The sequence below is a fragment of the Struthio camelus genome, chromosome W, assembly GCF_040807025.1.
Source record: "Struthio camelus isolate bStrCam1 chromosome W, bStrCam1.hap1, whole genome shotgun sequence".
NCBI classification, from domain to species: domain Eukaryota; kingdom Metazoa; phylum Chordata; class Aves; order Struthioniformes; family Struthionidae; genus Struthio; species Struthio camelus.
This window is the reverse complement of record NC_090981.1, coordinates 65800851-65824775: the sequence shown is the minus strand read 5'-3', so window position 1 is coordinate 65824775 and position 23925 is coordinate 65800851. Positions and strand designations below refer to the sequence as shown.

Genomic DNA, 23925 nt, shown 5'->3' with positions numbered 1-23925 from the left:
CAGAAGAACAAAGTAGTATTTGGAACAAGGGGAAAGGACAGAGGGATAGCCAGAAAAAAAAACCAAAAAAAAACCCAGAAATTCTGATTACACAAAACATCTCTAATCTGTAAAAACAGGAAAATGGAGGAATGAAAGGCAAGTGACTATTGACAAGGAAGCGTGGAGACTGCCAGCGAGCATGTGAACGCAGGCGGTGTGTCTGAAAGGTCCTTCCAACACTCCAGCTGGGTTCAGGAGGCCGCCGTGGGCCCATGGAGGAGTCCTGGCTGCACCTCCTCTCCGGAGGAAGTAGCTATGCTGCTGCAAGACCCGAGGGAGTTCACACAAAACCATCTCGGAGGCTTCTGCAGCCTGCTTGCCTGCAACCGAGACTAGCATCCGAGCATAATTAAGAAGTGATTTGAGTTCAAGCAGTTTAAGTCGTGGCTGTTCCTTAGCAGTGATTGACCACACCTAAAGTTAGGCATAAAGCTGAGGCATTCAAGCCAGGAGACTAGTGCGAAATTCAGTTCAGCTGGCTTACTGTATGTGTCTCATCCGTGATTGCATGTGAGCTACCAAGCTCCCACTATACATCCAGGCCTTTGGTATTTTCCCAAAGCAGGATCTTACTGCCCTGACTGTGAGAGCTGCTGATCCAGTTCAGCACAAGGTAGAGCAAGTTAGCTCAGCACCCCAGTTCAGTAATTCAAAAAGCATCCCAAGTGCTTGTATGACTATGCCAAAGTTTGTTTAACTAACCATGCTTTTGGTTACTTAGGGGAACAGAGTTTATGCACAAAATAGGCACTAGGAATTAAGATATCTAGATAAGTTAAGATAGTTAAAGCATTTGCTCATGAGAATTACACAGTGTAAATCCATAATGTGAATGAATATATAGATCTTACGGAATCATGAATTTCTTACAAGAGATGCCACTTTTAGAAATTATTGTTTACTTCTATTTCATCTGATAAATGTAATATACTACAATTAATGTACTTTACAACTTAAATGCCAACTAGTTTGCATTACAGTGGGTCAGAAAAGCACTTTGCTTTTAACACGTGATTTTGAATATTTATTTAAATCCACTTTGGCAAGGGTAGAGGACAGAGATTGCAGGCTTATATCAAGGGCTGACAAGTTTTCTGTGCTATGGGACTGTTTCCTTGTTTTGCTGCTTTGCTTTGAAATCCCGTAATAGCCCTGTCTGAAACTACAGTGATTTATGTAATATTGGAAATACTTCTGCATTTTAGAAGTGGTAGTGAATAGATTTGAGTTTCAACATTTCAGAGAAATTTAATTATTGAGAAGAGACATAGAGGAGTCAAAATAGGAAAATGCTTATTTTAAGTATTTTGCTGTTCCTCTCAGCCTTAACTTGCAGCTTCTTTATGGTCTGAGGAGTACTGACCCTTTGCACACACTCAGTCTATTATATGCCTGTGTGACTGAGTAGAAGTTCCCATTCATTTAGGAGCCTAATGCAATAGCTTTTTTTTTTCATTTATGATGTTAAGGATCTTCTCTTGCCAGTCCAAATGCCTGTTAGGACAGTACAAAAATAGCTTTTAGTTGTCTTTTAAATCAACTGCTCCTCACTATTTGATGGCAAGAGCAAAATGTGGCTTCCTCCTTAACCCTCTTCATGCTGCCACGCCAAGTGATACAACGTGAAGTTGCTTACAAACTTCATGTGATAAAAGGGGAAGCAGTTTAAGTCCATTTTTAACCCTTTAAAGCATGAGGGAGACACAGTCTCAGTCCTTTGTTCCAGATGAGTTGTTTCACACTATTACCCACATGGAGGAAGTGTTTGCAAGTACTGCAGCGCTAGCCCCCGTGGCAGGCAGTCCTGCAGTAACACAAAAAGGCCGTTTTCATGCTGTTTGGCCACAAAGTAATGTGGAACGTGAGGGAATCGGGCCCTCTCACAGCTTCTAGACCCAGCTTCTCTGTGTTGTACAATCTCGCGCACTCTTGTGGAAGACGAACGCTACCTTTGCATAAGTTTAGAGTGAAAATAGTTTGCTTAAGTGGCATTTACAGTAAGCAGGGAAGAAGCACTGTTTTAAGGGACTTCTTCGAGTATGCACTTCTTGAAGTATATGCTGGAGTTTCAATAGCGTGAGTTGAAGAAATTTAGCAGCATTTAATGCTGCTGTGGTTCTCCATGGATTTCCGGTCACCTTCAACATATATTTTTTCCTGTCTTGAACACACTGGCTGATTTTTTTTGCATCTGAACTCTGTTCAAAGCTATTCCTTTATTTCAATTTAACAGGTCATTCTGACATATTGGTAGCGATGACCTCAACGCAAAAACTATCTGCTCTGTCTCCAAGCCCTGCCTTCCTGGCGCTGCACTCCATGCTTGTCTTCTTCACATGGCGACATCTGATAGTGTCGGGTCATTTAGAAATCCTAAGTGTCTTTGAACTGATATAATATCCGTGTTATATTTCTTTTACCTTTTAGGGGATTTGGTCACAACCTTTGGGAAGTCAACATGTATCCTCTCTAGGATAGTGCAGCCAGTCACAGTTTCATTATGTTTTCTTATATCTAAGATTATTTCCCTCAACTTTTCTAACAGACAGGTGAAACTGTGACTGTGAAATACCCCCGTGCTCTTTCTACGTCTCTGTACAAGAATGTCGTTTGAGAAGATGTTGATCCCTCCGAGACCCATTAGCATACCCTGCTAGAGATGCTGATGCTCTTCCGCTGCAGGTTCATAGCCAAATGGGACCGTCAACCATCTGTACCTAACTAGTAACGTCCAAAATGTGGCGAGCGACCTGCTTTATTTATGTAATAGCATCTAGCAATACCCAGATTTGGCATCAGTGCCAAAATTTGACTGAGTTTTGCTCTCCCTTTGTTTCTGCCAAATCAGGTAGCATTTCTGAAGTTCCAGAAACGTGGCTGGAAGCACTTTCTAGGGCTGTGTCTAAGTCGCAAATGTAAATCTTCTCTGGCTTCTCCACGGCAACCATGCTTCTCAGGTAATTTTGGGCTCTGTGATTTGTAGCACTGAATGCCTTCTTCCTTTTGCTCTATTTCTCCTGTTGCCCGCAATTTCCGTTCCTGAAGAAATCAGGTTTGTGCAATTGCTGACAAGTTTTTGTTTTTGTTTTTGTTTTTTTTTCCCAGCGTCCCTCCACAGAAGCTTTTCAACCTCTTGGCCTGTCTCCACCCCATCTGACAGAGGTGCGGAGGTTTTGAGGGCGCCAAGGGCCGTCGAGTTGCGTGACAAGCGGTGGCCGCATTAGGAAGCACAAAGCCATGTTAGCGCTCCATCCACCCGGGAGGAAGGCGGAGAGAGGTGTAACACGCCTGAAACACCTCCTTAGCTTTCAGAACCACGACGGGCCTCTCTTAGCAGCTCTGCACTGGGGCATCTGCTTTTATTTTATTTTATTTTATTTTTTGGTCCGTTTCCTGAACGGCGTGAACCTCAAACTGACAAAATATATCCCCCAGGGCCGAGCCGCCGGCAGAATCACGGCGGCGCCTCAAAAACCCGCCCAAAACGCCGCGCTGCCACGCTGCGGCTGAGGTGAAGGGAGGGGGCGGCTTCGTGCCCCCGGCGGCCGCCATGGTGGCCTCGCCGCCCTCCGAGGGAGGGCGTTTTGCCTTCCCTCGCCCAAGGTTTTTAAATTGCGATTGAGTCGTGTGTTTATTGGGCACTCGAGGGCAGACAGGGCGTCTGGGGGGCGTCACTCTGCTGGGGCGCGCAGGGCGGAGGGTGGGGGGGGGGAAGGGGCGCACTACTTTTTCTCAGCTCCCAGCCGGCTCGGCGCGGAGGGGTACAGCGGCCGGTGGCAGAATCCTCCGCGCCGCTAGTGCGGCTGCGCAATGCGGGTCACTCAAACCGGCGCCGCGCTTCTCCTTTCGCGATCAACCGCCCCTAAGGGGCGCCTTCGGCACGGAGTGGCAGCCCGCGCGGCCAATGAGCGGCCGCCGCTCGCGCCCCCCCAACTCAGCGCGGCGCACGCAGCGCCGCCGCGCGCCCGCCCACTCGGCTCCGTCTCCCTTCGCCTCGCTCCTTTTTTCTCCGCCCCCTCTTTTTTTTTTCCGCCGCGGGCACTCGATTGGCGGCTCAATGCGCCAATCGGCGTCGCGGGCCGGGCTTGGCCGCCGAGCGTCCAATAGCGACGCGCTTTCTGCCGAGTGGCGGGCGGCGCAGCCAACGAGTCGCCTCCCCTCCCACAGGCGGAGGCGGGGCCGGGCGCGGGCCAATGGGCTCGGGGAGGGCGGGCGCGCCGGGGAGGCCAGCGCTGCGGGAGGAGGGCGGCCGCGCAGCTCGCCGAGGAAGAGGTTGGTCCCGGGGCGGTTTCGGCGGGGCCGCGCCGCGTCGCGGGGGGGGGGGGGGAAGGACGCGGGGCGGGCGGCGGTGGCCTGACCCGGCTTAGCTCGGCTCGGCCCGGCCCGGCCCGGCAGCGGGGCCGGCGGAGGCCCGGCGGCCGCGGCGCCCCCCCCCTCCCCCTTTGTTGTGGTGGGACGCGGCGCTGAGGGGAGCGGGCGGGCGGGCGCCGCGGGCCCGGCGCGCGGGGCCACCTCTGCCGGCGGGGGGCGGTGGCTCCGGCCGGGCCTGCGGGGTGAGGGGGGGTGGGGGAGGGCAGGGCGCTGCTCCCGCCGCCCCGCACCCAGGGGCTGAAGGAGCCCCCGGAGCGTGGAGCTGCGGGGAGGAGGTGGGGGGGGGGGAGGGACGGGCCGGGTCGTGCCTCGGCGTGGAGGAGGAGGGGGGAGAGTTCAGTTTCTGCTTTCTCTGCGCTCGTAGCGGTGAGGGGCGCAGCAACTTCGCGCCAGGGTGGTGGACAAAGTTAGGAGCGAGTTCGCGGAGAAGGGTTGCGGCCGGGGCTCTTTTGTCTGCCCCTCTCCTCCTCCAAAGCCGTCGGTGTGGAGCACGGGCTACCTCTACGAGGCATGTGTGTGCGGGTTGAAATTAGCGTTTTCCTTCGTGGCACTTATTTTTGTTAACGCCGCAGCTATCTGTGCCTTGTGAAAATGTAAACAGACGTCATCTGTTAAGTGTTTCATCTACCTAGATAAGCACATGGGAGAAGTTATATGGTGATAAATACTGATAGTTGTTGTTGCTGCAGTCTGGTAGAGTTCCCGTTTGCAATTTTTGGAGGCGGGGGGGGGGGATGGAGGGGAAGAGAAAGTGTGGCACAGTATAGTCTTTTAGTTTTCGCTCTGGGGAAATAAAAGAAGGGAAAAAGTGCGTGGGTGAAGAGCCCTTGTGATGTCCTGGAGAACTGTTGAATCGAACAGCTGGGATTCAGACTGCAGCCTGGTCTCATGTCTTTTGGTTGTTCCATCACCGATTTTGACTATGAAAATGTGCCTGTTGCATGGTCCTCGAATACTCTGCAAACACACAGATAGCTTTGAGAAAAAGTTTTACTGTGCTGGTTTACCAAACAAATATTTCTGAAAATGCTGCTGGTGAGCGCTGCAATGTGCGTATATTGCGTGCGGAGTTCATGTTGCCACAGTTCATGGTTACAAACAAGTAAGATTCTATCTATAGCAAGAAGTTTGCAATGACAGCTTATTAGGAGCCTGCACATAGCAGCAAGTTTGTCTATGCTTAAGTGTTCCACTCTTAGTCTGGAGAGCTGTACTTTCAAACCGATTCATGACATTGTTTCTGTGGGGGCTGGACTCTGTAGTGAGAGACTGATTAAGCTTTGGTCTGTTCTCCAGACTGGAAAAAAACTCTTGTTGTTAAGGCAAAAGGCTTCCCTTAGAACAAGATTGCTATTTAGACTTTCCTGTGCTTTATCTCAGTTAGCTGCGTGGTGCATGAGTATGTTCTTTATGCGTGTCTTCTGAGGGGTACCTTTAAAATGTCTGCGTTTACAAGCTGCGGTGAATTAGAGGGGAGTGAGTGTATAAGTAAAGGGAGGTTTTTGAAGCCCCTTTTGCCCCTCCTCCCCCTTTACTCAGCACTGTCAGAGTGAAAGATAGGATTGATTATAAATGCCTTTAAAAAGAGGAAGGGGAGGATCTCATTTCAGGTGGCTTAAACTTAATTTAGATATGTATTTAGAGACTCTCCTAACAGTATAGTGGGATGTTTAATAGAATGACTTTGTAGTGGATTGTTGTTTTGTAATTGTGTGGTTCAGACTTGGACTGCACTGGAGGTCACCAGAAACAACAACTGTGTTTGAAGGTCCAGTTTTCTTTATGGAAGAAGCTAGACTTGTGGGTAATGTAATCTTGGAGAAGAAGTTGTCAACTTCCTGAGGTTCTGTTTGATCATTAAGAAAGAGAACACAATTGAAAAAAATGAGGTGTTTTGACCTCTTAAGTGATCTCTTCTTTTCTTCTACCCAGAAGCTGGGTTCATGAACAAAAGAAAACAAGCTTGAATTACACAGTGAATCTCGAAATGAAAGGCCCTCCAGGGTCCACCTCCATCTTCCTGTTCCACTTGATCTTTTAGAAGTGTTGAGCACTAGTTGATGTAATTGAGTTTACTGGAGCTCACAAATCACAATTACTGAGTGCGACTTTAAAAAACAAAACTTGTTTCTATCTCTCTAATCCCTTTCCCGCAGAGTTACTGGGAGAACAGGCTTTGTAGTAGGTCTAGGATAACAACGAATCTGAGCTCTGTTTGAGACTGAAGAGAATTTCTAAGTTTTGTTTATATAAAGAACAGTATGCAAAGTTTTAATTATTATAAAAGTGTTCTAGAGTTTTCAGATATATTCAATGCTGCCTTAATGATTTGTGCATGTAAATACCCTGTAATTGAAAGCATCCATTTATGGGCCTGACTTGCTAAGTGAGCTGTAAATTCTGCTTTTCAGATTGGATTTAATGACTTTTATCATAAAGCCACAAACTGGTTGTGAACTGTGCCGAGAGGCAAACAATACCTAAGCTTACTTTGCCAAAATATTTGTAATTGTTGATTTGTTAAACTGAATTGCTGCAGGTCATGCGATGGGATTAGTTTTTTGTAATAGCATAGAGAGTACAGGCAGCCCTGTGTTCAATACTCTCTGGGCTAGAAAAAATTGGCTGCTGCTGAAAATCTTCCTAAACGTTGCTCTCAACTTCCAGTAGAGAAACTGTATAACAAAGAGTGAGGCTTCAATCTGGATGACGTTTTGTCATGGTTATATGTGTTTGACAGTCGTAGTAAGAAGACCAAGAAGAGGCTGTGAGGGAGTGGTTCTTGGGTCTCGTAACAGTTTAGTCTGGAGCTCCGGCTTGGTTAAATTACGCTGGAGCAGTATGAGCTTAACATAAGGCACTCTTCAGTACAAAGTGAAGAGAGCTCTGCTTATCAAGAGGAGTGTTTGAAGAACGTTTTTTAGGCCTATTTTGAAAGTGAACTTGACTAAGCTAGTTAAATGCACTTATTTAACAAAGTGGAGAAACTGCTAAGCTATATGGATGAAGAACAAGACAGGTACCTGATAATCGGGTCCGTGACTATTCCTGTCAGATTTGTCCCAGGAATACTTACTTTCTAAAATAATCAAATTGACACTTGCCTGTTACGCATGGAAAATTTTAGTCAAAACAAAAGAACTGAGAAGACTTGCAAAACTGCTGCCCTTTGGAATGTGTATTTGGTGCTTTTGTGGAAATATTACAGTCCTTCAGTTTTCAGGGGCAATTCTGTGAGTTGGTTCATATTAAGTACATGCAAGAAATTTGTTGCTTTGCGAAGACAGGTGGATTGGCTAACTACATTCTTCATAATATTCCTCTTTTGTAGTTCTAGGAGAGTTGCTAAAATGCTTCAGTCCTATTAGTAGCTTAATCAAAGGTTATTAAAATTAAAATCTTGTCTTTCTCATGTCTCTAGTTGCAAGCCATTTTAGTATGCTATGAATGCATGTGCTACTTTCAATGTGCTAATGTTCTAATAGCAACAAAGCTTTTCGTTATTATATTTGTCTGTAATTTGCAGTTGTCCTTAGTAATTGAAAAAATTCCAGCTTCTGAAGCTTTCATAACATCAAGTTGGTGCTTATTTTAATTCTGGGTATGAGAAGCGTAAGTTTTCTCACTTGATTCATAATCAAACTTCTTGAAATGAGTGAGAGGAAAAAAGTCTATTTTAAAAGTAGGTGGGTAATTCTCTTTTCAATGAGCTATATAAAATAATGCAGTTATGCAGAATTGTGAGATGCATTACAATACTAGAGCATAATAAATTTAAAGAATTAATGTGTCAGTTGAGTTTCTAAGTTGGCATGTTACAAAATCCTCGTTCTAAAGCTGTCCCAGAGGAAGAATTTTCTTCACTGCTGTCCCCCGAAGTCACAAGCAGCCTGCCTTGAACTTCATCTGCTCATGTCAAAGCTGAGCAAGGACCTTGGCTTTGCTTTGTGGAGCTTTGGCCTGTGAGCTGGCCAGATGGAGCTGCAGGCCAGATGGAGCCCCTTGGGAGGGAGCTCTTTAGAGCCACTCCCCACTGGTGGCCTAATTGGCTGAAAAGCTGAACCAGGGTGGGGGTGAGGGTATTGCTCAGCAGGGCTGGATTCCCCTTCCCTCTCTTCTCCACCCCCACTGCCAAAATTGAAAAATCCCAAACACCCCAAACCTACTGAGGAACTATTTGAAGCTGACCTACTCCACCCAGAATATGGGGGGAGAAGGATGCGCGTCATCTTTCGTCTGTGGTGGTTCCTCAAACGTACGTAAGCAAGCAGTTTTGAGGTTCTCTAGTATGACAAAACTGTAGGTGTCTTCAATATGTGTTTGTAGCGGAAGAAAGAACGGGCCCTTCTGGAATCTCAAAAGGCAGTTTTTGGAGGGGAGGTGAGTGCAGGGGTAGAAGTAAAAAGTCTTCTCTTGTCTATTCTACTAAATGTATTAGCTAGACTGTATTCTATCTGAAAGTGAAAAGAGTGGCTTTGGTTTTAGTTTGAACTTCATGCAGAATTTAGGTTTCCTGTGAACTGAGATCGTTAACATTGGGGAAAACTTTCTCAGGTTCCACTGAAAATAAGTTGTCCTATCACTGTTTAGAACAACGGTCTGAAGAATCTAGAAGCAGATCAAAAATTAATTTTGTTTTACTTCTGTTCAATTCAAGATGAAAGACTTGTTTTATCATTTCTCACAGTTTCTCTAACTCGTAACGAATTTGCATGAATGTAGTTGGCATTTATAGTACTACATAAGCTATGCCCTTTAAAACTTCAACTTTTAGGATTGCTGTGTCTTGATATTGCCTTAAATAGGATATGCTTCAGTAAATGTTACCTTATTTTAAAATGCCTAATATCGCAGGGAGGCATGTGAAAGGAAAGGGTGTATCTTCTAAGAGATCTGAAGCAATGTGCCCTTGGATGAGATTCTTTATCAATTCCACCAAATTCCAGGATTAATGAAAAACCATTGCTTTTTAATAATGCCATAAAAAAGAGACAAAGATCGGGAGGAAACGAACTTCTAGACTGTCTCAAATGCCACAAACGATTCTTCCCTCAAGAGCTTAACTTCTGTCCTCTTTATTCGAGAAGAACACTTGCAAATAAAATTCCTCTAAGCCAGAATACTTCTAGTAAAACCAAGAAAGATCAGATTTCTTTATTTCAAGTTTAAGATGAATAAGCAGACTGATATGAAATATGTTGCATAAGGTTTTAGAATACATTAGCCAGGAATCACTTGATATTTTTGGTAGCAGCAGTGTGTTTATAGTATGTTCCAGACGCTCAGGAAAGGAAATTTTCCTTGAAGATTTTAATTTGTTAGCACGCTGCCTTTAAGGTTTTCTTCATCTTTTATGCTTAGTTGTTGCTGGGATCGTGGGCTTAACGCTTAATACTTGTTCCAGAGAACTACAGTAGAATGGAATAATAGCAGACATGACTCAAACTGTTACTTAAAAAGTTGCCAACTATGACACTATGTTTGATCAACTATAGAAACATGTGCATCAGGAAACAGAAGTATACTACAGGGGTAGAGATGAACCAGATACGGCCAAAGTTAGGCAATTTGTAAATTTTCCAGTTTTAATCTGTTTGGAATCACTCTGTTTTTAACTGCACGTGCTCTCTATGCGCAGCAATCTAAAGCAACACTTATCTGGGCAAAACTGAGTGTTCAAAGCTACAGTTTTAAGGCACAAGTGAGTATGGAAAGGGATGAAATAGTAGCTGTCTGCTTTGTTTTACATTTCTGCCTTGATACTAATAGTTCATCTGTAGTTGAGCTTAGAAAAGGCTCTTGAGACTCGATGAGTAATTACAGGGAGACAGTTGATATGTTGAAATGTTGTGAAAATAGTGCACAGGAAGGCAAAAGACCTGATTGTTGAGTATAACATCAGGCCTCAGTGGAACAGAATGAGCAAAGGAAAGACAGTGCAAAGAATGAATGATGGGGAAGCACAGTTGTCAAGGTCCTTTAAAAAAAGGCCTTAAATGGGTAGTTAGCATTTGGAGATGGTTGGCTGTGGACTACAACGAATTCATGAAGATTATATCACCAGGAAGAAGAGTTATGACAGATTTAGCATGTATTTAGTCTGCAGCCATCTTCATAATGTGAAAATATTTCTTGCAGTGTTGGCAAAGTTTATTATTTTTGGTGGGGGTGAGCATTTTATACCTTTTTATGGATCAAGAAAGGATACATGGAAGAAGCAATAGTAGAGGAATGTTTTTTAGCAAGTAACAGAGGCTAGTATCAACAGTGATGGTGAATGAGAAGATGATGCTTTAAGAACAAAAATTAAAACTCCTGATGTTACTGTATCAACTTGCAGGCAGAAATTATAGGTGATGAATTGAAATGGGATTTGCTGGTTGAAAATGAGCTGTAGCAAAGTGATTCATAAATCCGTAGGTCTAAACGTGGTAGCTCAGACTAGACGGACATGGTTACAAGCTAACAAATGGTAGAGGTGCATACAAGAAGCCATAGGGAATGAAAGTCGAAGGGGCAGATTTCTGTTTGAGCTTCTGCCAGACGTTCAGCAGCATGGATGTGCTTTGCATTCTCTAGCTACGAGTTGCTCGTGCGGTGTAGATTTCTATTTTATACTTAATAATAATGTTGGTAGCTTTAGGATAATATGACCAAAAAGACAAGTGGCAAACATAGACTGTAGTCTGATTTAATTCTTCTGCAGTCTTTCGATCAGTTCCTCTGCCATTATCTTCTGGTACTTGTAACTTAATTGAAGAAATAAAGCTTTCAGGCTTGGCCTCTCTCCATAGGAGCTTCCCGAGCTGTATGAGCTATGTTCAGATGCTTTGTTTGTGACAAAAGGCTGATAGTCCCCCATTTGTGGGGATGATGTGATTCAGATCTACAAAATCATGAAGTTTGTGGACAAGATGAATATAAGCAGCTCTTCAGCAAAGCTTGCAGGAGTAGAGCAAGAGGCACTTCCTGCAACTAGGAAGAGATCGAGTTAAAACAGCTGAAAGTCCTTCTCTACACAGTGGGCAGTACACGTCTGGTGCTGGTTGCCACAAGAGATCGTGGAGGCAGAGTGTATCATCAGGTCTAGAAGTGATTAGATAAATTTGTGGACAACAGTCCGTAAATGGCTACTAAATGGCATAGGTAGGGATGTAGCCTCTAACATTGCTGCTATAATGGTTGTGGATGATGAGGGGTTAGGAGGGGAATGGGCTACATAAGGCAGCCAAGCTCTTGTGCTTTCCTTGAATAGCGTATCCTTTTGCTGCTGTTGGGGACAGAGCCCTAGGCCAGATGCACCAGTCTTCTGACCCAGTAGGGTATATCTTATTAATTACCTTATTGCTGCGTTGTCCTTGCATAATTTTAAATTTATCTAAATTGCTCAGGATTCAAGCAAAACATGCCTTGTACTTTATAGTACCTCCGTTAGGTTTGCAGAATAGTGTAACTTTTGCAGAAATAAAGCCAGCTGAAATATTCTGTTGCCAGGAGTCTATCACAATTGGTTGAGGTCTTAAGCTGGATGAAGTCCTGTCCTACTTGTGTCACGTTCTCTCTGCTCAGCCCTCTAATGATATGAGGTCACTACTGGAATAACTTGGTGAAACTTGCTGGCACCTGGCATGCTAGAAGGAAGAAGCTAGTTTAAGCTTCCCAGAATCTTAGACTGCCGCTGTGGTGTATATTTATTTTTTGTCAGCTGTTAAGGCGCAATAATCAGTGTAATAAAGGATTCTTAAATATATTCCCTTGTTTAAAAAAAAGTTGTTTTAATGTGAAAATAGCTAATATACATGGGGGTAGCAGATAAACCTGTTTTGGCAGCTTCTATGCAAACTAGACTAGTAAATATGTATGTAGAGGAACTAGTTAAAACAATAGGTAAACTATCTGGAAAGTGTTGATTATTTTGTTCTGAACTGACAGTTTTGAAAATGGGAAGGCTTTCACTTTTGAATGTGTCAAAATAGCATAAGAATTCAAATGTGAAGAACAACGGATATGTATGGGGCTTCTGAACTCTTCCCTGCGGCAAGAGTTGGATCACTCAATGTCAATTTGAAGCAGAAAGGCAGATTTGCTTTTTTTTTTTTTTAAAGCACCAGAGAATACAGAAAATCATATATCTATATACATGTATAGAGATATGTAGATCAGTGTTATGTCTTAAGGGAGAATACTGTAAAACTGGACACCTCATCTCAAAGGGTATTGTGGAGCAGAAAAATTAGATAAATGCATTGAGAATGTTTTTAGAAGGCCTGAAAGAATACACAGTTTGTCTTGGTAGTAAATGAGACCTTAGTGAAACGTATTTTATGAGGCTGACAATCAAAGAAATTCTGGGGCACTGAAAGGTGTCAAATTTGAACCTAAAGAGCAGGAAGTATGCATATTATGTGGAAGTGAGCTCCATAAATTTGAGGAGAATTGAGGTGTGCATAAGCATCAGTGCTGGTCTTCACAGTTGCCTACTTCTGTGAGCGCTGAAATTAGCGTTCAGACTTTAAACCATCGATTCCTAGTGTGGCCTTTGTGGCAAAATAGCCCCCTTCCGTTTATTTTTGGAATTTCTTGCATATGCCTCTGAAGCATCTAATGCTGGCCTTGCTCAAAAGTTGGAAGTCTTTTAATAGAGTTCAGAGCAACTGCTATTCCAGGTCGCACCTGGAACATGTAGTCCAGTTTCCTGTTTCAGAAGCTTAGTGTGAGCATTTCTTAAAACAGCAGAGGCTGCGTAAGCCTCCCATTTTGTCTCTGAAGCCACTTGAGGTACTGGGTTAAGGGTCTGACTTGTTCTACTGCCTGGCCCACAAACAGTTCAGAACAGGTGGAAATGGGAGTAAGACTGATTAATTTGGCTTTTCCACTAGAATTAATTATCTAATGATAATAAAGTGAATGCTCAGGTTGCAATTCAAGAGATGCAGTGAACTGCTAACACCACTGTTGAAGGCTGAGGCTGGGGCTGGAGGAGAGTCTCAGTCTTCCATCCATGCTTCTATAAATTGTCAGGTATCAACGCTGGTACTTACGGTACCATGTGTGAGCTGATACAACTTGTTAACCTGGAAGAAAACTAACTCTGCAAAAAAACTTGATAATTTTCTGCTAGGTTAGCCAGCTGAGTCTGCGTAGAAAGGTCTAGCACCTATCAGGGCTAGTGCAGAGGAGGAGGTGAGGAGAAAGGAGGAAACAAGACCTGGATTTCTCGTGGCAAAAAGCTGTTGCATTGGCTTAGTTCCATGTGAGGCTGTAGCTTGAGTGTCCTATTCAGAATTTGATTTTAAAGTGTTGGATATTGAATTTATTTTTCTTATTTGCAGCACCGAGGACTCCAGTATAATGGTTTTGCAGGCTACAAAACCTGACCTGCGATCAGGTTGAACACAATTGGGCATAATTCTTCTGTTCTTCCAGTAATGTTAAAATATTGAAGTTCTTCTTGTATTGTCGTCTTGTATGAAAATGAATACTCTTGGTTTAAGGTTGATGGATTATTTTGAGTCTCTTCCCTAAAATTAGCGGTGTTTATCTTGAGTGCCTGTTAATCAGAACCCTCTGTCTCCTGGAGCCCACACAGTTGTACTTCTTGCTTCAGTAATATTTTCAAGTGGTCTCAGAAGCTATTTTATGAAGGTTATAATTTAATTGAAAATGAAACAGCCTTTCTGTGGAATGTTCTATTTTGTGCAGGTCAAAAATTTACAAATTTAAGTTATTAATACAATGTATCTTTTGTTGACTTTTTGGTTCTCACTGAAACGGCTAAGGTAAGACAAAGTGTAACTCAGTCATTAATATTATAGCCTTAAATATCTTAAATCAAGAGTGTTGTTTTGCAGATGGGGGAAATCTTAATAAAATGAAACTGGTATATTTTGAATAGAAGTGAGAAAGGTGCCTCTGCAGGATGGAGAGACATGTAAGGTACCCTGAAAGCTCTGATCAAGTAGCTTGAAGGTGTAGCATTAGTTCTTAGCTAAAGCAAGATCTTTCAGCTGACTGAACTAACTCATACAGCTATGGGTTTTGAAGTTGGGAAGCGAGGTACCTTTCTGAAATTCAAATGCCCAGTTGCTGCTTGGGAGTAAGAGTAGGTTTTGACATTTGGCTTTAACGCCCTACTTTTGTCCACAGGATCGTGATGTCCTCAGGCAAGGTATTATCTACCCAAAATAATGCAGCTGACTTGGGGCTTATATTCTAATACCTAAAGCTACCCTAATAGAAGCTGCTACCCTCATAGAAGCTGCAAAACCATGAAGTTTTTTTACTGGCTGTTATTTCTCTTTTGAATGATTTGAAGTGTAATTTGCAGTGAAAGCTGAACATAGCATCCCTTCTAATCTTTCATTTTATATAGACAATCTGATCAGGTGGTAGATAGTGAATGAAAAGCAGTCAAAACTGAAAACAGACAAACAGTTCCACAGCTCAGGTACCTGAAAACTCAGAAGTTAAATATCCTGCAAAGAATTTTGAAAGACTTCTGATGATTTCAAGTGATGTCACTTGGGAAGATTCATTATCTGTAGGCCATTGTGCTCTGAATTGGAAGTAGAAAATAAGCTTAACCCCAAACTTTGAAAATTCCAGTGAATTCCAGTTGATGTCCCTAGTGGAACAAAAATTGATAGTTATTTAAATCATGACAAACGAGACAAAAGGCTTGCCAAATGGCTGGCTGTTGTAAGACTTTTGTCAAGCCGTAATGACTAAATGATGTTCGAAATAGTTTTGCTTGGTAAGTTAATTTGGAGCCAGGCAGAACATGCATATCTGTATTTACAAATTGTCAATCATTTATTAAAATTTTCACAAATGACTGAAATCAACTAATTTAGATGCAAAGCTAGACTAAGTTTAACTCTTGTAGTTACTGAAGTGAGTAGACTTTAGCCAGGAAAGATTTGAGGAACAATAAAATACCTAATCCAACAGTAAACTTGTCGACTAATTTGCACAAGCTGATGAAGGAAAGGGATGAGGTGCAGAAAACTTGCACGTAAATCTCATTGGTGAAATAACTAACCATGATGTAGAGTAGTCCTGAACTATTATCTGGCTTATTTGGGGAGGCTATGTCCTATGGTGTTTGGTAATGAAGTTCCTAGCAAGGTATTTGTCTTATGTAAAACCTCACTGCTAATGTGTCTATTTTGGTTTGTGTTTTTAGGGCTCAGACGGGAATCTCTAATTTATTGCGTGCTGAGTGTTCTGTCTGGTGAAAATCATGTCGTCCATATTGCCATTCACTCCACCAGTTGTGAAGAGACTTCTGGGGTGGAAAAAATCTGCTGGTGGCTCTGGAGGGGCTGGTGGTGGTGAGCAGAATGGTCAGGAGGAAAAATGGTGTGAAAAAGCAGTGAAAAGCTTGGTCAAGAAGCTAAAGAAAACAGGACAGCTGGATGAGCTTGAGAAGGCAATTACCACTCAAAATTGCAATACAAAATGTGTGACGATACCAAGGTAAGTGCTGTTGTGGTTGAAATTGTTATAACCAATTGAGAAATGACTAGATGGATGTTTAGGCTATCTTGTGAATAAATAAACAAAATCAGTTGCATGCTTTTGAATTTTTTGGAGAAGAATCTTTAAAATCTATTTTGGTTTTAAATAGTGCTTGCTTCAGCTCTCACAACTGAATCACATGCTTTGTAAAATCAACATTTTTAGTAATAACTTTAAATTCATTTTGCAGTGCCACTTAGTACACTTTATATATATCCAGGTGGTGCCTAGCATACCTTCTAGTTTGTAGCACTGCCTTATGCTTCTGTTGGATAACCCTGTCTATAATTGGAGGGGCTTACTTGAACCTACACTTTCACTTGAAAAAAATTGACTTGTTTTTCCTTGGTCAACACTTCAGTCATCTAATTATTTTTCAGTTGTACATGGTACCTTAATTTAAGTTGTACAAGCTGCATCCTTTGTCTCTTTGGAAGGGAAATCTTATCTTTGGAGGCAGGTTGCCTGCAGACCAGTTTATTTACTGTAATTATTATTTGTTATTGGTTAATGAAAGTGCTTTTCATTTAATAACTTGGAGTATTTCTAGGAATTCTCTTCTGCTCCTTTATATGTATATACATTTAGGTGAACGACTTGCATTCTACCCCTTTGACTTTCTCAGCTTAATTCATAGCAACTGCTGTGCGAGAGGTTATGTTTGTAAGTATTAATGTGATGTACTTTAGATTCATGTTATACAAAATTCCCACTAAGATGCATGTGTAAGCTCATTAAGTGTGCAACATAAGTATCAAATCACTTCACAGGTCTCTTTTTTCTTGTTATGAAAAAGTTACAGGATCTTGTGACACAGGAATATTCTGGCCCCCTAGCTCCTTGACACTTAAAATAGTTTCTAAGGGAGAGAAGCAACATCCTTTTGTGAGCTTGACTTCTATATTAGCGTGCTGGTCCCCGCTATACTTTTAAACTTTGTACTAATCATAGCGCAAACTAGATTTGACTGGTGTCGGTAATGGTTTCCACATGTCAAATGTTTTATAGCCTTTATCTAATAATGGTTTTAGCATTCTCTTTTAGAACTGACATAGCTTTCTGAGAAAATCTTGTTTATGCTCTGAATCAATGGCTATTTAAATTCTGTTCTTTTTCTCTTCTCCTTTTGCTTCTAACGCTGTGCTCTGCTTGTATTTCCCCCCCCCCCCCTTTAGAGCGGTCTCAGAATTCTCTGGTGTTCCCTTCTGCTTTCTTCCTTTTGCCACTTGGAAAACAGTCAGAAATGAAATATTTGTTAGAGCTTTGTGGTTTTAGTGTGGATTGGTAGACTAAGATTCGAACCTGTTGGAATATGTATTTCATTGAGATGGTTCTATATATTTGGCCAAGTCTTTACCGTGACACTGACTGAACGCTTAACTGGAAGAAGTTTTCATGTGATAGAAAATGATGAGCAACTATTCACGTGATACAAACACGTACCCAACTTCTTGACCGAATGTTGGGCTTCCTCAAGCTGTCCTGCCGGGGTGCTCGGCCAATGAATGTTGCTACTTCAGAAGAACTGTTGCCTAAACGTCTTGAAGCCAATGTTAGAAGATAAAAACAGTATGCGAATTTATCGTTGTTTTCCTGGGGCACCTGTCTCGTGTGTTCAAGTCATTCTTCCTGCCTGCATGACCTCTTGTGGTACAATAGTAATAGTAAATAACTTTTTAAAACGGAATGCAGAGATGTATTATACCCTTTATGACGCAGTCTCCACGTTGCAATCAGCAGTTCCTGCTGGGCTGAGGCATACTGTTCTCGCCTATCCTTGAGTCAGCTCTAAAAAGGACTGGACCTAGATTTTACTACTTTCTTGACTGCCTTAGGAAGAAGCTGGTAGCTAGAGAGCTCTTCCAGTGGCGTTGGCTATTACACAAGGTTTAATTTTAAACCGAGAAATGGCTTTAATGTTAAGGGGCTAGATATCAGGGCTGCCAGCAGTGCTCCACAAAATTCTTTAGTTTCATAGTTGGCTTTTGGACTGTTGGTGGTATTTCACTTTGACAGCGGTAGTCTGGGTGCCTGAGAATGAACAAACGGCAGCTGAGTACTGTAATGATTTTTCGGAGATTCTTGTTCTTGAGTTTAGGAAGTCAATAGAACTGCTGTTTGAGACCCACTTCAGCGGATGACCCAAAGACCTGTAGGTCAGCAGGGAAAAATAAAAAGATACTGAATTTGAAACTGTTTTCTTCCTAATCAACAAGAAGCTTGGGGTGCAAAGCTGCTAAGGTGCAATTCTGACATGACAGTTGAGCTAATTTGCCAAATGCTCTTCTGTTCTTTGTGTGTGATGGGGTGTGGGGGGGGGGTGTGGTGTGTGGGTGGGTGGGTGTGTGTTTGTTTTTCTAACTAGCTACAGTCTTTATCGCTGGTACTGTTTAAGAGCAGGTATTGACCAGTGCTGTATGCCTCTTTTTGGAGCTGTTGCATTATTCCCTCAACAGAAGTTTCACTTGTAGTTTCACAAATTTCTTGTCTCATTAGAGATTTCCAGAGTTCGATTATAATATTTAATTCTAGTATACCCTTTCATCATAAAAATCTAAAACAACTAAACACACACAAGCTTTTCTCAAAACTGAAAGAAACTTTGCCAAAAGTTGAATAAAATTCCCTGTTCAGAAATTTGCATGTACTTACCCTGTCATTTATATAAAATCCTGCTGCGATTGAAATTGTTCTGTTTCTGCCCTGTCTGTCAAGGTGACCACATACTAGGTAAGGCTGATAACTATGTGTACTATTCAAGCTGCTCATGTGGTAATTAACACAACTTCTTATGCGGCCTAATAGAGGTTCTGAGAAAGCAGAGGCAGACAGATGGAGTGGGTGTTGGCTCGGCACAGCAGGGGTGCTGAGCACTTCATAAGTGGGTCAGTAATCTAGAGCAGAGGCTAAATAAGTGCAGCAGTCCTTTTGACACTAGCCCTCTAAGTAATTTGTAGTTATCTTGCTGAATCCTCCCAGCAAGCCAGTGGGATTCTAATCTCGTAATCCCTGTGTATCTTCAAACTAAATGTTGGCATTTGAGTTCACTTTTCTAAGGTGTGTAATAAGTTCCTGTATTCAACTGAACATGTCTTTACGCTCTCACTTGCATTTTTGATACAAATAGAGCCCGAAAGCGGTCAGTGAAGAAATAGAGGACATGAGCATCAATTTATATAAGACTTCTTCCAATAGACTTGTTTATAAATGAGTATTTTGTAAATACCAATAACTGATATACAGGCCTTTAAAAAAACTAAACTGTGCCATGTAGTGAATAATCAGATGGCATATTCATAGTTTATATTCATTATATAAGAAGTCATTTCAATGGTGATAGTGCAGAGTATTGTAATCCAAAGCAGGGAAATAAAAATCACTAGTTTTAGCACCCCCATAGTATGGTGTAGTCAGCTGTGTGGCTCTTCTATCTTAAAAAGAGTATAGATATACTTCATACTGTCTTCTTGCTTTTTTAGTAAGACTTGTTTTAAAAAAAATTGCTTTTGAATAATACCAAATATGTAGAACTAATATCAAAGGAGGTAAACTGGAATGAGTTTGGGGATCATGTTGAATGGAGTATTGTAGTTCTTTAAAAAGAAGTTATGGGAAGAAGGGTAATCTTGCACTGCCTTATGCTCATGCAGGGCACGCGTTTCTGAAAACTAATGCAGAACTGATCGCGTCGTTCTTGAGCTATAACCAAAGTAATCCATGTCACAGGTTGAATTCTGCTCCAGTGTCGGCACTGGGGTAACACATTGGGGTAACGTGGCAACTGTAATAGTTCTTGTGTTATGTGAAAGGTGAGTGGTAATGGAGATGACCTGCCTGTATTGAGTATCCCCTAGGTACGACTCTAATCCTTGTTTGTTATACCTCGTAATCCATTCACTCTCCCCCAGAAGATGCCATCTTGTGCTGTGCTTTCACTTACCTATTGTTGAACCCGCAGAGCACTCTTGTGTCTCATCTTGTTGCTGGCACTTTCCCTGCTCTACTGCTGAAACAGTCTGCACAATGCAGTACTGGAGAGGAATATTAGATCTCTCAGTGTATGCATGCCCCTCCTTTCAGTATATGTGGGATGATAAAGAGGACATGGGCACCTCCCATCAGTCTCAGAACCTCTAGCTTTTATTCATTTTAGCTTTGCACAGTGAGCACAGCTTTTGTATATGCCCTGACACAGCTGTTGCAAACTGAGGGGAAGGAGAGGAGACAGTTAAACGATGCATCTGTAACAGTATACCTCTGTTTCCTCTTTCCAGAGGTTTGTGTACTCATCTCAGTACTCTAGTAGTGTTTGATACAGCATCAAATAACTTCCTGATTGCTAACTTAAAAGAACAAACTTTCTTCAACAGACAAAATTTTTGTTTATGCTAATGGTAGCGCTAATAGTTAAGTAAGCTTACTTTTGATACTATGTGTAAAAATACTTACAACTTTAACTCTAGTTTTCATGGGAGATCTTGATTTTTTTTTTTTTTCCTCTGCAGAAGAGGTGAACTTTCACTGCTTCGTAACAGGGAAAAGTAAGGCACAGAAGAAAAGTGATTTATCTGACAGGGTACTGGCTGAGGTAAGGGTTAAAGACCAGGTTCCTTGAATCCAGATTTAGGGATCCCTAGCTAGGGTGCTAGTGCTGTGCGAGTGCCTTAAGAAATCTTTAGTGAGAAGTAACAGTTTTTAAAGCACAGAGTGAAGACTAATACTGCTGCCCAAGCCTTGGTTCCCAGCCTGCTGTGTCTTTACAACTTTAGAAGGTGCTATCTGAAAAATGGCTGTTCCTGCTTAGCTGTTCAATATGTATGTGGAAAATGTGGTCTTATCTGTGCCCTCTGCCCTTCTTGCTTAACCCAAGGATAGCATCTCTGCTATGTTTCCTGATTTTTCAGAAGCATATTTTTGCTTTGTTTTCAGCAGCCTCCCAGTTCTAACTGAAATGGGAGCGATAACAAGAGGGGCTTAAATCCTGCCTTTGTTTTTGGAGAGTCCAGCTGACTTGTGGAATTTACAGTCAACAGATTTCTGAAGCACCTGGCTTCAAATATGAGATGAATTTTGCATTGTTACTCTCCAGAGGCAAAGAAGAAACCTTGCAATAGGCTCCATGGTTTTGAGCACATAGAAGATTCAGAGGGAGTGTTCCATTAAATGCAAAGTAGGCAACTGCAAGTGAATTGAAGAGATGATATTTTAACACCATACCTGTTGCATATTTTTCACTTCAGCTAATAGTGAAGGTTGATAACTTTTAAAACTGCTGTCATGGAACTGATCACATCCTGATTCTTCAGAAGAATCTGGGGTGAAGTTCATCAAACACCTAAAAGCGAGAAAGACCGTTTAGAATGGTCCAGTTTCTCTAAAGAAATTACAGATTTCTCTAATATGCCAGTGTCTCTTTCACTTGCCTGCCCTACAGCCCTTTCTTCTTTCCCTGCAGGGGGTTAGCAGTGTGGATGAGGTAAGCAGCCTAGGCATGGCTTATTGCACATATCGATACTGTTTTCTGAAAGCTGATGCTTGTGTTAGTTATCTTCCCTAGATGGAAGTAAACGATGCTGATCAATGAGCAATGGCAGAAGCTAACTAGACAAAGAAAAGACACTTTTGAAGGTGGGACAGGTGGCTTGAAACTACTGTTAGAGAGCAAACAAATCTTTTAAGATGAGAAAATCTGGGTGCCTTTTTCTTCATGTAACAGAATAAATGGTCATGCCTAATTTTAGTCTAAAGTGCCCAGTTTTTTTTAACAGAACCTGTTCTATCAGTTAGTATGGTTATTTGTATTTCCTGGAAACGTTTGGCAGGAAAGCGATTGCTTAGCTGCACGCAGTAACCTCATTTTAAGGATGCTTTTGATCACCACTAGAGCCAACCTGGCTTCTAGAATAGATTGTTTGCAAGCTTTTAAGATCCTTCTCCAAAATAGGTTACTTCAGTGAATAGCAGTACAGAAATTCCTGTGCTCTGTTCTTGCGCGGGTTAAGGCCGTAAAAGATGGGCGATTTCAACAATGAAACTGGGGAAGAAAAAAAAGGTTTCCCTGGAAGTTGTCACAGGGCAGTTCAAACATCTGCATCTCTGCTGTTAACAAGTTAGCTGAGAGGACAACCGCAGGCAGCTGACTTGGCACAGTAGATGCTAAAATAACATTGCTATCCAGACAGAGGTGAAGTCTATTTTCCCAGCAACAGAACTTAGCACCATCTGTTAGCTTGTAGCAGAACTGTGAAAAGTTGCTAGTTGAGCTGAGGATGGACGTTAATACTTAATTGTCGCTCAGGAGTTGAAAACTGCTGATTTAAAGAATCAGGTGATGCATCATATTTCATTCTGTACAAATTCACTGAGACATAAATTAAAATGATTCCTTAAATGTTTGAAGATCTATAGTTGAACATCTTAAGCATCCTAAAACACACACATAGATGTTTGTACATGAGCATACACTGAAGCACCATCTTTATTAATAGCTCAGATCACAAGACACATGCTTGTAAATTGTTTGCTGATAAACTAACTCCTTTTTCTTATGGTAGGGTTGTTGAAGATGAAGCAGAGCCCACTCTCCTTTGTGTGGAATTTAAATAAAAACAACCCCTTAGAACAGCAAAGACTGGCAAGAGATGGCTGAGAGTTTGAGAGTTTTAAGCAAGCTCAGCTTCAAAATCCCTTCCTGTGATAGCTGGTGCTGTGAAAACTTTGGATGTCTTCACTGGAAAGGTGTAGCGGGAGGAAGATCAAATTGCGCTTACTCTTTTCAGTCCTGTAACTATGGTGGGACTCAAGTGTTGTCTCTAGATCCTCTGTAGAAGACTTGAGGAAGTTCCTGGTGTCTCCTGAATGCTTCAGGCTAGGCTCTGGCCTGTGAAAGGCAGTAAGGGCAGAATGACTGGATGCTTTGCAGCAGCTTCCTGTTGGGTACAACATCTCTACATCTCATGACTTCTTGTGGCAGGTGTTGTAGCTGCTCTTAATCAGCCCTGTGTGCATGTACCCTTTCAGTTAAGCAGTCCAGCAGCACGCTCTGGAGCTTCTCAACTTCCTGTTTGTGAAAGGAGTCATGCAGCCCCGATGCCAGGCCTAACAAGCAGCCAGGCAGCTGCTTGTCGATGAATAGCATCCACGTGTGTAGCCTGAAGAGAAAACACTACTGAAAGATGATTATGCCAGGTGAATATTCTGTGTTGTTGCTGAAAGTGGCCATGGCAAAGCAGTTGGCTTTGGAGGTATTTTTCTGATGCTTTGCAATGTTTTCTAATCTGTATTGAGAATTCCATTTCAGTTAATGGTGATTGCTTTCAACTAGGCCATAGTGCTGTATTGCGCAGTCTGGATTGCTGTGGAGAGAAAACACAACATTGCTTTGAGGGACTCTGCTAGCTTCCTTGGGGCTTTTCTCAGTGCCAGGGTGGCAGAAGTCAGCACCTCGTATTCCAAGACAGTCTCCCATTCAGGGATAAATGGACCTCCTTAGTTTCCAAAATCGGGCATGTTCAGGATGGCCTTGCTGTAGGCAAGCAGATGCTGGCCCTAACTTTACCTGCTTTAAGTTGCAGGACACCTTTAGATGCTGCATGGATGACATGTAATAGGAACTCTGAACTCATGTCAAGTTTGACTTAGGTCCCTGTGAAGCTTAGTTTCTAAATTTGAGTTAAGCAACCACTGATGGTGTTGATAACACTAGTTAATCCTGTTATTTGAAAGTTATTCTTATTCATATCCTTCAACTACAAAGCCGTTTCAAAAATCAGTTTAATTGTTTTTTTTATCACAAAACTAAACTTAGAAATGGGATAATTGAAGATCTGCTGGTGGTCATTCAGGAATTTCTTAATTTCTTCTAAGCTAATGAAAGAAAGAGAAAGTTCAGAACAGTTTAAAAAAATAACCACGGAGGGAGTACCAGTTTATCTGGCATGAATACTCATGAACTGTACTACTTCCAGTACTTACTGAGTGTTATATCATACT

General features: G+C 42.1%; 1 protein-coding gene across 3 annotated transcripts in view; it reads left to right on the top strand.

The window, feature by feature from the left end:
- The first annotated feature begins 4223 nt into the window (after positions 1 to 4223).
- The window catches only part of LOC104138497 (mothers against decapentaplegic homolog 2), a 52212-nt gene continuing 32510 nt past the window's right edge, over positions 4224 to 23925 (top strand). The window contains exons 1-2 of one of the 3 annotated variants that reach the window (XM_068924709.1): positions 4224 to 4314; positions 15599 to 15891. In XM_068924709.1, coding sequence (XP_068780810.1) covers positions 15656 to 15891 — 236 coding nt within the window. In that variant the 5' untranslated portion in view covers positions 4224 to 4314; positions 15599 to 15655. Of the gene's footprint in view, positions 4315 to 4689; positions 4922 to 15598; positions 15892 to 23925 lie in introns of those variants that run through there. The other 2 variants (XM_068924708.1, XM_009666124.2) reach the window with 2 other exon arrangements.